Source organism: Elgaria multicarinata, chromosome 19 (assembly GCF_023053635.1).
Source record: "Elgaria multicarinata webbii isolate HBS135686 ecotype San Diego chromosome 19, rElgMul1.1.pri, whole genome shotgun sequence".
Lineage (NCBI taxonomy): Eukaryota > Metazoa > Chordata > Lepidosauria > Squamata > Anguidae > Elgaria > Elgaria multicarinata.
In genome coordinates this window covers 7,144,616-7,159,486 of record NC_086189.1, presented here as the reverse complement: position 1 = coordinate 7,159,486, position 14,871 = coordinate 7,144,616, and the positions used below count along the sequence as shown (strand labels likewise).

Genomic DNA, 14,871 nt, shown 5'->3' with positions numbered 1-14,871 from the left:
TTCGGCAGGCCTACCCAGTCGAATTTAAAAATGTCTTAAAAGATTTTGAGATTGTAATAAAGTATTGGTTTTATGTTTTTAATCAGTTTTATGGACTTTTTATTTTTCTATTGGTTTTATGTTTTTGTATTGTATTGGTTTTATGGTTTTATGTTTTTATGGTTTTATGTTTTATGTTTTTATGTTTTTGTATTGTATTGGTTTTATGTTTTTAATCAGTTTTATGGACTTTATATTTTTGTATTCAATGTTGTTCCCCACCTTGGGGTTCCAGTGAAAAGCAAACTTTGTGCCACAAGCCCAAAGTAGCCCTTCCACCTCAGCGAATGCAATATTAACGAAAGCCAAAACGGGTAATAAAGATGTCTAAAACACAACAGCAGAGTCAGCCTTGAAAAGGAAAACACAGGAGCAAACATTGAGCAAAATGCTGCAGCCAGATTGATAGCGGGGACCAACTCCGGGACGCTTGCATTGACTGCCTGTTTGTTTCCGAGCCCATTTCAAGATTCTGGTTCTAACCTATAAAGCCTTACACGGCTCAGGACCAAAATACCTGACGGAGCGCCTCTCCCGGCTTGAACATACCTGTACGCCAGGCTAAACATCTAAGGCCCTCCTCTGGGTGCCTACTCCGAGAGGCTTAGAAGAGGGCAACAAGGGAGAGGGCCTTCTCCGTGGTGGCCCCCAATTTTGGAATGATCTCCCTGATGAGGCCCGCCTGGTGCCAACACTGGTATCTTTTCAGCGCCAGGTCAAGACTTTTCTCTTTTCCCAGGCATTTGGCAGAGTGTAATGAGTTTTTAATCTATTCTGGATTTGTTTTTTATGGTTTGGCTGATTGCTTAAAGTTCTTTTTAGATGCGTGTTTCCTCTGTTTCGTGTTTAAATTTTTTTTTTAATGTTTTCATCTTTGTAAATCGCCCAGAGAGGTTCGGGTGTGGGGCAGTACAGAAAGGTACGACATAACAAATAAATAATAAATAAATCTAAAGCTCCTAATAGGCCGAGGCCAATAAAATGGACTTCACCTGAGGCCCAAAACACCTCAGGTATCCAAAGGTGCCAGATTTGCCCAAGGACAAGAGGACTGGCTGGGGCTTCCAAACGGGGCAGAAGCCAAGCTCCGGAGATCCCCACCGCACCTACCCTTGACAAAGGCACCGTCTTCTGGTCTGCCGGCAGCTGGCAGGCCATGGAATAGTAGCTGTCCAAGGAGTTGTACCTCTCCCGCAGAAAAGTCTGATAGACGGAGGGATGCACGACATCCATGGGAGGTAATGAGTTACTCCTGATGATGTCATCCCTCGGGTACATCTGCGGCCGCCAGATTCGCCGGCTGTCATACACCGGGGCGTACATCCCGGAGGGAACAGGGGGGACCGGCCCGTATGGCTGCGGCGGTGGCTGCTGGTAAGGAGAACTCAGCCTGTCCCGAGGGGGGAATGCGCTGTAATGGTCGCCGTATGGCACAGAGGCGGGCGGGAGGGGAGCTTCCGGAACGTTGCTGGACCTTACGAAGCGAGGGAGGCAGGGAGCCACACCGGCCGGGACTGGTGGCGGTGGCGGTGGCGGCGGGGGGTAGTATCCTACAGAAGAAGAAACAGTTGCTGAGCTCTGCCAGTTGTCTAGGATTTCACACGGTTCTTGGTCTTGTCTGCACACCCAGGGTGGACTGTACTAATTTGCATCTACTTTGAATGCTCCCCGAAGTAAAAAAAGGAAAGGAAGACACACGGCCTTCTACAAGTAGAAGACTGGAACAGCAGGAAGCAGACTGGGCTAAAACTGTGCTGGGCTAGTCATCTACCTACAGGGAGATTATTCCTCTTTTAAAGCATTGGGGAGCATTGAAAAATGGCTTCTCCCCCACCTAAAATGGTACAGTCCACACTATCATCTTTAGTTCAAACAGAATTCAACCAGTTCTCTACCTCGAATGCAAGCTCCATACGAATCTCGCCCTGTTTTAAGAGGATAAGAAGAGCCCTGATGCTGGATCAGACCAAGGGTCCATCTAGTCCAGCACTCTGTTCACACAGTGGCCGACCAGCTGCCCACGGGAAACCCACAAGCAGGACATGGTGCAACAGCACCCTCCCACCCATGTTCCCCAGCAACTTAGCTTACTGCCTCTGATCCTGGAGGCAGCACACTTCCATCAGGACTAGCAGCCATCGATAGCCTTCTCCTCCAGGTGCTTCACCCCCACCAGGTCCCCTGAGCGCAACATCCCCCAAACTGGCGGTTTGCCCCTGCCACATTAAGTGGCCAAAAAAAAAAAAAAAGGTAAGGAAAAAATGGCGTCTGTTGCCCTAGGGTCAATTTTAGCTTGCTTCCAAGCTAAATTTGAGAGTTTTAGTGCTCTGTAGCCACTAGAAATTCCATTTTTTCTTTCAATTTGGTGGCACAGCAGGGGCTGCACAGGGATGGGGTGGGAGTGGGCTGCATGGGTTCTGCGGACCACCTTTTGCCCACCCGTGCAAGGACACCTGGAGGGAAGATGCCTCTAATGACGATCGGAGTTGCTGGGCAGGTTCCTACGGGAGCCCAGCCGGCCATTTTAGGCAAACGGCCTTTTATCGTCACACACACCTGTCGCTAAGCCAGCCGCTCACCTGCTTGCGGGTACTGTGGGGCTTCGTAGGAGAGATGGGCCCGGGGATCTTGGAAATACTGAAGGTTGTCGGAATGCGGCGGGTAGACGGGTACTCTGGCGGCGAAAGGGCTGGATTTGGGGGCAACGGAGGTCATCTCTGTGCCAACGGGAGGAAGAGGCGGAGGGGGAGGAGGGCCTGCTGAGGTAGCTGTTGCCTGGCTGACAGGAGTCTTCGGAGGCGAACCAATTTTACTGAAAAGAATCAGAGGGAGAGAGAGATGACACTCAGGCGGTTGTCCGCTAGACGGAATCTCGGGATGAATTTTGAGTAACCAATTCATTAAACCTGTTCTATGGATAAAGCCTATAATGTAGACGAAAGAGAAAGAAGAGCATTCCTTCTTTGGTTTTAGTTAAGGGGCCATCTTGAAAGAGGCATTCCCCACTGCAAGAAAGGACATGGGCGTCTGTTGGGGAATGGCATGTCTCTTCTAAGAAGGCAAGGCTTCCTCCTGCTGCTCAGCTGGGATGCTTGAGCCGGCGGCTGCACCCGTTTAATGGACTGGCTCTCTGTCCGCGGTACGTACTTTTCAGGCAGAGGGTCTGTCGAGGGGCCGGAGGCGTTCTGACCGTTGGTCCCTGCTTTCCCCACTTTCTTCACGTTCTCCAGAGTCCGTAAGGAAGAGGCATCCGCACCACGGGGGATCAGCTGGGGGACCCCGCTCTCCAGGCTCGAGATCCCGTTGGTGCTGGGCGCCATCTTCCCAGCCGCCTCAGCGCTTCCGATGATGGAAATGACGTTTCCTGCCGGGGTGGAGATGGTGCTCGTGACGCTGGCTTTGCCTAGCAGAGGGAAGGTCCTCACAGTGGCACTGATCTTCTTGTTCCTCAGCCGATACCTGCAGTCGCAAAAGACAAACAGGGAAGGGGGTCGTTTTTCCTGGGCAGCTGAATCGGAGGAAACGGACTGGAGCTGGAACCAAGCAACAGAGAGAGGCCCGGACTCCTGCGGTGTCTGAAGATGTCCCAGAAGCAGTCAGGCTGAAGGAAGTGCTTGGAAGGAACAGAGGTTCACAAAAGCACCTAAGGCTTCTTTTAGCCGTAAGTTTTGGCAATGCCCAATACTTACCTCCTTTTTGGGGAGGTCATAATAAGGATAAATTTTGTATTGAAACTGTCTTTAATATGGAACGATGTGCATGCCCGCCTAAACTACCTACGGGTTTCTTGGAGGTTAACGCATGGTCAGTGCAACCGAGCCCCTACGACAGCTAAAAGACTGGGATTATTACGTTGGAAAGATAAATGTTCACCTCCCATAATGCAACAGACTGAGGACTTAACAACGCTATCAACATTTGAAAGGGGGAGGCTCATGTATTTATAGACTTGCTAGTGGATAAATACATGGATAATTGGTCTGCTTTTCTTGAAACCTAAGCATAACTCCCCCCCCTTTAAAGAATGGTGTATTTGTTGAAAAAAATTGATATTCCTATGCATGTAATTTTGCTCTTTCTTTATTCCCCTCTTTTTTATTTCATGACTTGTTTTCTGTTATGTTTTGCTATGTTGTTGTTGTTGTTGTTATTATTATTATTTGTACCCCACCTTTTGCCCAATACTGGGCCTCAAGGTGGTCTTACAACATTTAAAACATACATTGTAATACCTAGGAAAAGAAATGAAGGGGAAAAAAAACCCCATAAACGTTTAAAATACACAACAAAATTATAAGTCAGTAACATAGATGGAGGACCAAATTACTCGCCAAAGGCCTGCTGGAACATAGAAGGTTTTAGCCTGCTTCCGAAAGCCCATCAAGGAGGGAGCCAGCCTAGCTTCCACGGGAAGAGAGTTCCAAAACACTGGAGCAGCCACCGAGAAGGCCCTCTCCCATGTTCCCACCAAGCGCGCCTGTGAAGATGGTGGGACTGAAAGAAGGGCTCTCCAGAAGATCTCAAAGCACAGGCAGGCTCATAAGGGAGAAGACGGTCTTTCAGATAACCTGGACCCGAGCCATAATTCACAATAAAAGGGTTATTCTTTTTTAAAAGCATGCAATATGGGCCACCAGCAAAAGGAGAGTTGCCCCTCCTGCCGCTACTTACTTCTCCAGCTCCTCCTGGGAGTGAGCAAACGTGCAGTTGGTCCCTCGCGGGCACCCACCTTGCTGTCGCAGGTCACGGCACATGCTCGTTTTGTACTTGCTGTTTGGTTGCGGCTTTCAAAACAAGAGGGGGGAGGCAGTAAATATAGGCACGGCTTTAAAAAAAACTGGATTTGAAACGCAGCCTGACCACCCTTCAGAATGAGAGAACCCAAATTGCATGCCACCATGGGGAACCATTCACCTGACCGACAGTTCTACTTCTAACTCCGTCACGGAAGGCTATATTCCTCTGCGTTTTCACCACTGGTTTTTTCTTTAAATGCCAGGTTTTGATTTTACCCCTGCCCCTCTGTTGTTTTACAGTTTTATTTGCACGGCTACATTTTAATTCTTCCCCACATTCGGAATCTACTAGACTGAAAAGCAGGCTAAAAACAGGCTGAATAAATAATCAATCACCTGTGGCGTTTCGTGGCCTTTCCTACTGTAGTTCTGAATGAAGTCCACCAGGCCGTGGACGACCGTCTTGACAGCCACCATGGCGTTTTCCAGCTGTTCCCACGTCGGAGATGCTGCATCTGTGAGGGCGGCCAAAGAAGAAGAAAAGGTCAGCTACCAGCAGGGGCAGTAAGCCTATGTACACCATAGAATAGTAGAGTTGGAAGGGGCCTACAAGGCCATCGAGTCCAACCCCCTGCTCAATGCAGGAATCCACCCTAAAGCATCCCTGACAGAGGGTTGTCCAGCTGCCTCTTGAAGGCCTCTAGTGTGGGAGAGCCCACCACCTCCCTAGGTAACTGGTTCCATTGTTGTACTGCTCTAACAGTCAGGACGTTTTTCCTGATGTCCAGCCGGAATCTGACTTCCTGTAACTTCAGCCCGCTATTCCGTGTCCTGCACTCTGGGAGGATCGAGAAGAGATCCTGGCCCTCCTCTGTGTGGGAACCTTTGAAGTATTTGAAGAGTGCTAGCATGTCTCCCCTCAATCGTCTCTTCTCCGGGCTAAACATGCCCAGCTGTTTCAGTCTCTCTTCATGGGCTTTGTTTCTAGACCCCTGATCATCCTGGTTGCCCTCCTCTGAACACGCTCCAGCTTGTCTGCGTCCTTCTCGAAATGTGGTGCCCAGAACTGGACGCAGTACTCAAGATGAGGCTTAACCAGGGCCGAATAGAGAGGAACCAGTACCTCGCGCAATTCGGAAGCTATACTTCTATTAATGCAGCCCAAAACAGCATTTCCCTTTCTTGCAGCCACATTGCACTGTTGGCTCATATTCAGCTTGCAATCTACAACAATTCCAAGATCCTTCTCGTTTGTAATAGTGCTGAGCCAAGTATCCCCCATCTTGTAACTGTGCATTTGGTTTCTATTTCCTAGATGTAGAACTTGGCATTTATCCCTATTAAATTTTATTCTGTTGTTTTCATCAGTTGCTGGGGAACATGGGCGAGAGAGTACTGTTGCACTCATGTCCTGCTTTGTGGGTCCCTGGTCAACAGCTGGTTGGCCACTGTGTGATCAGAGTGCTGGGCTAGATGGACCCTTGGTCTGATCCAGTGTGCTACTTCTTACGTTCTTATGACAGGAACATAATAATTGCATTCCTGTTGATTTTCATTATCGAGGCAAAAGTGTCCTGTAAAACTGAGTAGAAACATGTTTTGAAGAACGGGACAGAATTCCTGTGGCCTGCAATTAACAATTCTCATCACTGGCAGTTAAACACTAGATTGTCGCGACATCATTTTCTCATAACATTTTCCTGCAAGACCCCCAAACAGAAGTCTCCAAGTTTTGCCTTCTCCAGATTTATGGTTGAGCCCTCTGCTGCTTCTACGACTTGAAAGCAGACGACTACAGAAATGGTGCCAGCGCATGGCTGATATTGGTGCAGAAAGACTGGCAAAACTAGCATTGTCACTGCATAATACAAGGATCGCAGATCAATGTGACACCAGGGGAATGTTTCCTAGTTTCTCTGGGACAGCTGGAAAGCCTGTCTCAGAAAAACAGATAAAACAGTACTTGAACCAAAATGATGGGTCTACTTAGAAAGAATTTGTTTGTGTAAATGAACAATCTTCCCACCTTGAAGTTTGGGGAAAGCTGGATCTGAAAGTTTGTAACAGAAGCCAGTTATGCACAGCAATGATTGGTTGGTGCCTCTGCATCACAAATCCACCCCTGCCTCCAATGAGAGCAGTAAAATGATTTTTAAACAAATGAATGAACATTTAAGTTGCATCAACGTACAATCAGTATTTTAAACAATTGCCAGTGTAATCCTATACGAACTTACATGGGAGTAAGTTCCATTGAAACCAATGGGTCTTACTTCTGAGTTGTCAGGTACAGAATTGCAATGTTAACTAAAAAAAAAAAAGAGTAAATGAAGGACAGGCAAAAATGACAACTGAACCAGAACTGAAATAGTTGATTTCTCTCTCTGAGGGTTGCATTGCAAAGGAAGTAGGGGACCACGTGAGAATAAGTTCTGCTTTTAGGTATGCCACTTCGGAGAGCTTCAAAATTCCTACTTGGAAAGTACACACACTCATTTCACATACCTGGATTAGGGTCTATGTTGGCCAAGAGCTCCAAATGGGGGCGAAGCCTGTTTAAATTGGCAGGGTCACCTGTTCGTTGCAAAACAATAGTCAATTCCTGCACACTTTTTGCAAAGGATTCCGGAGACTGAAGCTGAAGGAAAGAAACACACAAGTGGTTTGCATTACAGGAAGAAAAGTCTCTGAAACACTGAATCCCACCAAATCTTTATTTTTAACGTGTCTTAGGGCGCAATCTTAGAGGATGTTTAGACAGAAAGTCCTACAACTCCAGAATTCCCCTGCCATCATGGCTGGCTGGGGAATTCTGGGAGCTGTAGCACTTTTTTTCTGTCTAAACATGCATAGAATTGTACCCTTAGTTTTTGGACTATGAAATGGTCGTCACTTTTATTTATTTATTTATTTCATTACAATAGCCAAAGCTCTTTGGGTGGTTCACAAAAATTAAAACCATTAAGTACAGCATAAAATATAGTAGGAAAGCTTAAAACCACAATATAAGACCACGATACAAAAGTACTATCCGAATAAAACTGGGCAGCAATGCAGAGATTTAAAATGCATATTTAAAATAGCAGAGTTAAAAGACTTAGGATGTAAAATGCTAAAGTACTGGGAAAATGAAACAGCCTTCGTCTGGTGCTGGAAAGAGCACAACGTAGGCACCAGGCAAACCTCTCTAGGAAGCTCATTCCACAGCCGGGGTGCCACAGCAAAGAAGGCCTTCCTCCTGGTAGCCACCCACCTCACTTCCTTTCACAAGGGCTCACGGAGAAGGATCCCTGAGGATATTCTTAGGGTCCGGGCAGGTACTTGCTTGACATGAGCAGCTAAACCGCCCTTCCCCAACCTTGTGCCTTCCAGATGCTTTGGACCACAACTTCCAGGATTCTGACCACTGACCACCTGGCAGCGGCTGATGGGAGTTGAAGTCCAAAACATTTGGAGGGCACCAGGTTGGGGAAGGCCAGCCAAAATATATGTAGGACAGGAGAGAATCGCTTCTGAGTAAAAAGGGCCCGCGCACCTTCAGACGGCATAACCTGAGGATCAGTGCTGAGAGGCTGTGCCGTTCAGCTCAGAATCTGCCCTATGCCGCTTCATCATCAGGTGCTCCAAGCCAAGAATATATATATATATATATATATATATATATATATATATATATATTAAAAGCCACGATTTCAAAGCTGCACCTCACCTTGTCGATGATGGACTGCATGTGGGATTTGTGGGCCAAGTCGCCGTAAAGGAGGGAAGACCACTGCTCTGGAGATATCCGAAGTCCAGCTTCCATGGCGATGTGGACAATCTGAGCGTCGTGTTCCCTCCGCAAGGCTTCGTAGCTGCGAAATTCCTCCTTCAGCTGCATCAGGGAGGAATCTTCATCCCGTTTGGTGACCTACACAAATAAATACACGAATTTAACTAACCAACATAGCCAGATGCATTCAAATGTCTAGTACTGCCCATGGGGATGCAGTCTATCTGAACAGAAGACTTTTCAGTGGAACACATGCTCTGGGATGCACACTCCCTGCCCCTCATGCACACATCCAAGTGTGCATTCTACTGAAAATAATGCAGTGTGGCCAAAACTCCTTAATTTCGATTAGGTGATCAAGCGGGGAGGGGTGTGTGTGTGTGTGTGTGTGTGTGAGAGAGAGAGAGAGAGAGTTATGGGGGTTTCTTTAACCCACTACTTTACTCAGGCTTCTGCTTCCTGATTCTTTGTGGGATTAATATCAGCTCCTTCACATGATCCCTCCCCACCCCCAAGGAAAGATGTAAATAGTGAGGTCAAATAATCATGAAATGTAAAAAGCACAATCTTTGGCAAATTCAGTTTAAAGTTTAAATGTATGCAAAAGAGGCAGCTACTGTTCACAGCAGCAGTAATTGGTGATAATGCAACCTATATAGGATGACTGTGTTATCACCTATTACTGCTGTTGTGAATAGTGGTTATGCTCATTTTGCCCACATTTAAGCTGTAATCGAATGGCCACAGGATCGCTACTCCTGTAGTGGGACAGGAAACCGCTGTCTCTATTCAGGCCAAACAAGACGGAATCAAAGCACGCATCGCACCTTGAAGCAAGACGCTCGATACAGCAGCTGCACCACATGCCCAATACTGGTTTTGGAAGCCTGAGGAAATCTTGGCTCCAGTCTCTGGACGACGAAAAGCACCAAGACCTTCCTGGAGAGGGCAGAGCCATCTTCCAAGGCCAGCAGCACCAGTTTCAATGCCTCTTCCTGCATAGCTAGAAACCCAAAATCTGAAGTTACGGCCTTGAAAGGCCAAGAACAACAGGTGAAAAAATGCAGGTCCTCTTTTCCTGAACTATATTCTACCCAGTGAGGGCTGGGAAGCAAATGACAAATTCTAAAAATAAACAGAGAGGCCACCTGGTATAGCCCCAAGTGGGATGGAGTGGGAGGAGACAGATTTCTAAAATAGGGACGTCACCACCACCTTGGCCATTTCTAAAACCCAGGAGTGGCAAATAGAGGCTCAGTTCAGACAACACATTTGTCAACGGTGGTTTTAGAACTCCACGGTGGAGTGTTTACACCACAGGTGAGAAATGCGTTGTCTGGAGGGAAAACTCCACTCCACGATGGATTTTTTAAAAAAGAAAACACTCCACGCAGAATATCCACACTGTGCAGAGGAGAGTTCCTGCACAACCATTGTGTTGAGTGTTGTGTGGAGGGCTCCGTGGAGTTTTCTACTGCATTGAGTTGACTTTTCTCACCAGTTACAGTTTTCCCTGGCAAGAGTGGCAAAAGAAGTGAGTGCCACTCTAGGAGAGCTGCTAGGATTGGTTTATTTTAGCAGCAATGGCTGATGGGATACCATCGGGAGGAGCAGGGGAGGAGAGAAGGCGAAGGAAGTGTCAATCAAACGTCGCGATGGATTTTACTCAACTCCACGGTAGCCCACAGTCACACATCAGTGGAGCTTGGGAGGACCCCCTAAAAACTCAACCACTGAGTGGAGTTTTCCCACTGCGTAGAGAAACGTGTTGTCTGAACTAAACCACAGTGTCGCACAGAAACTGGAAAAATCAACCTCTATTCCCAGGTGTGCGAGTGATACACAGCGCAGGTGTGAGAGTCAGACAGAGCGCAGTCCTATAAATGTCTATTCAGGCGCAAGTGCAATGAAGTCCACTGGGTCTTGCTCCTACTGAGGCAGGACTGCAGCCCCAAGGTCCCAGCCTGACAAGTCCCTTCAGCTCGTCTTCCTGTAGGAACAGAAGGGCAACCAATGCCCATCCTCCTGCGAGAAACTGTGGCGATCTCTCTGGAGACTCTTGGCCTGCTGCAAGAGAGCTTTGGTCTACACACGTGCAGAAGGACAAGCTGGAAGTGAGGCGGTCAAATGGACCATGCCGCTGCAGAGTGCGGGCAGAGGTTGCCAGGGTTGGATGCTCCTCCATTTTACCCCAAAAATCGCTTGCAAAGAGAAAAGTAGCAGAAGCGACAAGCTTCTCCTATCCTGGCCCTTTGCCACTCGTGTCGGTTTTCCAGTTACACGGCCAGTTAGCAGGTGAGACTTTAAATAAGGGATTCCTCCCCCCCTGCCCCGCCCCCAAGTGACACAGTGCACTGTACCACCTCATTCTGGGCCAGAGAGATGGCAGGGGTGGGTGGGAGGAGAGAGGGGGTGGGAAGTAACAACTGGCAGGTATTTGCTGCAGGAGAGAAGTGAACCCACAGCAACTCCTGAGGACCCCAAACACTCTCCCCGGAAAACCAGTGGCCGGCTGGGGATTGAGGCCACGGTGGCCGTAAAAGCAGTGCAAGAGCGCTTTGTAAAGCCTTCTGCCTTGCTTCGATGCCCTTCCATCCCAATACACTTCCCCCCAGAGCTGCTTAATGAAGAAAACATGCAAGAGCAAAAGTCTGGAGACAGCAGCAGGCCTATCCCATCGTCTGCTCCAGCCACGGCTCACCTGGCCCCAGGAACTGGCACCCACGGGCCCGGACAGCTGCCCAGAGGTTGGCAGACAGCTGCTGAGGGTTCTGGTGCTGCAAGATCAGCTCGGTCACGGTCCTCTCCCCGAGGGAGCGGGCCGCCCGCATGGCCCTGACCCGGCCCTCCTCTTCTACCAGCTGACAGTTCACCAGAGTCACCAGCTTCCGTTGCATAGGCCGGCTCAGCGCGCTCTGATTCAAACTGGCGACACCTTCAGAGGGAGGGGACAGGAGAAAGGTCAGCAGAGAGACAGAGGCACCCACTCAAAGGGCGCGGAAGTTCATACTTAGCACTTGGGGCAGGATGGGATATAGAGCACCCAGAGAACAGAAAACAGCTGCTGACAGACCAACGCCTTTTAAACGCTGCTCAGAGGCAGTGGCCCCTGGCGCCTCTGAACATTTGCAGGTGAAGGACCATAGCTCAACAGAGCACATGATCAGGTAGCAGCTGAGGCGAAAGAACTCTGCCGAGGGCGCTAGAGAGCAGTTCCCAGTCAAGCAGACAATACCCGGACAGATCGGCCAATAGCCGGACCTAAAGAAGGCAGGGTCCTATGTTCAATTCCTATCTAAAGCCTCCCATTTGAACAAGACAAACCAGACTTCCTGCTTGGCTCCAAAGGAACCAGGGGCCCTTTCGCCAGTTCACGTGGGAACTCACCTTTGCCTCCACTTAGCGGCTTTAAATAAAGGGCCAGATCTTCGACGCATTTCTTTGCCACCTCGTAGTGTTTGTTCTCTCCTAGGTTACTTAGTTTGACGGTCTGGTGATCAGGTACCTATAAAAGGCAGAAGAGGGGAGAAGACAACAGTTACTAACATGCGTGCGTTTGTGATTCAACTGGGATGATATACGGAATTATTCACCCATTCTAAACAAACCATCCAGCTCTTGAATGATACAAGATCATACAGCTATCAGTTAAAATTTGCCTGGTCCAAAAGCAGCAATATTTATTTAACCAGCCCATATTCAGCCGAACAGCTAAGCTAGCAGTGCCGCCCTTACAGGGGAGAGAGGGGGGGGGGTTTAAAGAGCCAACGAGGAAGCAATTACTAGAAAACGTCTTTAATGCAACAACCTTCCTCATGCGATTTGAGAAAATTATGCCTTTGCAACCATGGCAAATCAGTATTAAGACACTCTAGTCACGTTCACATGAAACAGCAAGGCAGTATTCTGTCAGTAACGAGCCCACGTGCTGGTGTACGCTACCCAAATGCTCCCATCAGTTGTTCCTCCTGAAAACTGGAGTGGTTCCTAACCAGGAACTTACCAGGACAGAAAAACTTAGCATTTTGTCCAAATTCGAGTCCTGGCTCATTTTTCCTCTAACTAGCCAGAGTTTGAAGTCAGGGGTTGCAATTGGCTTACGGATCTTGGCTTGCTGGAAGAGCAACAAGCCAGGAGCCTGGTTTTGCATGCCATGCTACATTTTCCAACCCTGGTAAGTTCCTGGCTAGTTTAGCCATTCCCACTTGCAGGAGGAGCCAAACAAGAGCAACCAGCAGCCTGGAGAATTCTGGCTTAAGTGCAAACCTCAAGCCTGGCAAACCTTATCCTCAACTGTAGCAAAACCAGAAGTACTTGGACCGACATTGGCCCACATTCCTCCCTCTATATCCTCATCTCTCTCTTTCTCTTGTCTTCCCAGGGCCTGTTTTAGAATGTAAGCTCCTTGCAGGCAGCAACCTCTCCGCGTTGCCCTATGGAACTCTGTAAGGTACAAAGAATGCTACTGGCACAGGGTAGATAGAAATAACAATGTTAACGTACGTTTATCGTACGGAACAAAAAGTACTTATTCGCACAGTGAACAGTCAAACATTCGCTGCCACAAGATGGAGTGATGGCTGCCAATTCAGACGGCTTTAGGTAAATTCATGGAGCGTAAGGCTAACCATGGATATTAGTCCTGATGGACATCTATTTCCTCCAGTGCCGGTATGCCTTGCAGTAACAGTTGCCGGGGAACAGAGCAGGAGGAAGCTATCATACTCATGTCCTGCTTGTGGGCTTCTCATTGGTGCATCTGGTTGGCCGCTGCGGGAATAGAACGCTTGAGGTGTTGTGCCTTTGGTCTGAGCCAGCACAGCTCTTCTTACGTTATGTCTCAATTGCTATAATCCAGGAGCCGGGAATCTCTTTCAGCCCAAAGGCTAAACTCAAATGTATGAGCACATCTTGAGGACTGCATTCCAGCAGTGGGCAGAGGCGAAGGTAGAGGGAGTGGGACCAAAAATACAAAAGATGCCAGCGTATCATAGCTTCAAGCTCTTACTGCCAGTAACATGGGCCCTTTCGACACCTAAGGGTTATCCCAGGAAAATGGAGGGATCGTCCCTGCCTGCTCCCGGGATCCCCTGTGTGTCATTTGGATGTATAGGGATGATCCCGGGGAAAAAGGCAGGTGTAGAAACTACCTAAGCCTTAGGAGAGGCAATTCAACTTTTAAGAATGGGGCGGAAAAACTGCACGAAAGCTGGGAACCCACACAATGCCTGGAGGGTGTGGAGAAGGGGTGAAACCGTGGGGAAAGGGGCATCCTCCGAAGGGGGGGGTTGGGATTCCAGGAGGGCTGGATTTGGCTCCCAGACCTGAGGCGACCCCCTACTGCTCTAATCATTGACCCAACAAGGGAGCATAAGCAGAGTTATCTTAGTCAACACTGCTCTCGCGTATCGTTCTTGCTTAAATTTCTGTACGGCTCCCTCCCCACTGAAAAGAGGCTGTTTGGGAGTCAAAGCCCCTTTGGAAACATGTTCCACGCAGTGGGGCCGCGGAGTCGCCAACTTAAGCCAGCTCCTTCTCTTCCACGGACCACGCAGATTTCGCTCACCTACTGCCAGGACCGACTGCCAAAAGCAGGACATTCCTGTCTCTTATCTACTTGCCGACCAGGACATGTTTTTCCAACCTCGGCAAGTAATTAAATAAATGCGCTTGAGGACGGATGGGGGAGCTCCTTTGAGTCTACCTGGGCTCCAACTAGCTGGAGAAGTGCAAAGTTGACAGGAAGCACGTCGATGTCGGTGTTGATGGCTGTCTGGTCGAAAGGGCAGGCCTTGCGGTGCAACTTATTCAGGCAGGTCTTGCAGACTGTATGGGAGCAGCCTAAGCTGATGGGCTTGTGCACGTTCTCGTCAAACTCGTTGTAGCAGATTGGACAGGACAGGAATTCCGTCCACTGAGCTGCCTGCACAGGCATTGTGGAAGCGGGGCGCTCCTTCCCACAGCTAGCAAACCATGTCGTCACGGTCCAGCGTTTGGCAGCTGCGAAGCAAACAGAAGGGTTTATAATATGTTACTTTAGCATCTTGAGCTGTAAACAGTTTGGAGGTTTGTTTGTGAGCTGTCGTCTGGGATTCTGCACTGGAAAAGGGGATGGCATTTACACTCAAAAGGCACGTTAAGACGGCGCTGCAAACCCGTGACAAACGCACACGGGGGCTAAAAACAGTTAGCTTGTCTCAGACCCAGGACGTAGTATGCAAATATAGCACTGCTTCTCCCCCCCCAGTGACTCGGTAGGGATGCAAACAAATTACTCAGCAATTATCTACCTGCACACAGCTCATTTGAACTCAGTCTTTGTTA

The 14,871-nt window shown here is 48.6% G+C and overlaps 1 protein-coding gene and 1 non-coding gene across 4 annotated transcripts in view; both read right to left on the bottom strand.

The window, feature by feature from the left end:
* The window catches only part of RC3H2 (ring finger and CCCH-type domains 2), a 42,522-nt gene that overhangs the window by 15,597 nt on the left and 12,054 nt on the right, over window positions 1-14,871 (bottom strand). For all 3 annotated transcript variants that reach the window (XM_063144888.1, XM_063144886.1, XM_063144889.1), the window contains 11 exons: window positions 14,252-14,547; window positions 11,935-12,052; window positions 11,249-11,482; window positions 9,375-9,550; window positions 8,485-8,685; window positions 7,281-7,413; window positions 5,172-5,290; window positions 4,711-4,823; window positions 3,187-3,498; window positions 2,619-2,851; window positions 1,150-1,589 (listed from right to left, as the gene is read on the bottom strand). In XM_063144888.1, the coding sequence (XP_063000958.1) occupies window positions 1,150-1,589; window positions 2,619-2,851; window positions 3,187-3,498; window positions 4,711-4,823; window positions 5,172-5,290; window positions 7,281-7,413; window positions 8,485-8,685; window positions 9,375-9,550; window positions 11,249-11,482; window positions 11,935-12,052; window positions 14,252-14,482 (2,310 nt within the window). In that variant the 5' untranslated portion in view covers window positions 14,483-14,547. The remainder of the gene's footprint in view (window positions 1-1,149; window positions 1,590-2,618; window positions 2,852-3,186; window positions 3,499-4,710; window positions 4,824-5,171; window positions 5,291-7,280; window positions 7,414-8,484; window positions 8,686-9,374; window positions 9,551-11,248; window positions 11,483-11,934; window positions 12,053-14,251; window positions 14,548-14,871) is intronic.
* LOC134411298 (small nucleolar RNA SNORD90) lies at window positions 8,297-8,412 on the bottom strand. The gene has a single exon (XR_010026330.1). It is a non-coding gene; the product is annotated as a small nucleolar RNA SNORD90 (small nucleolar RNA).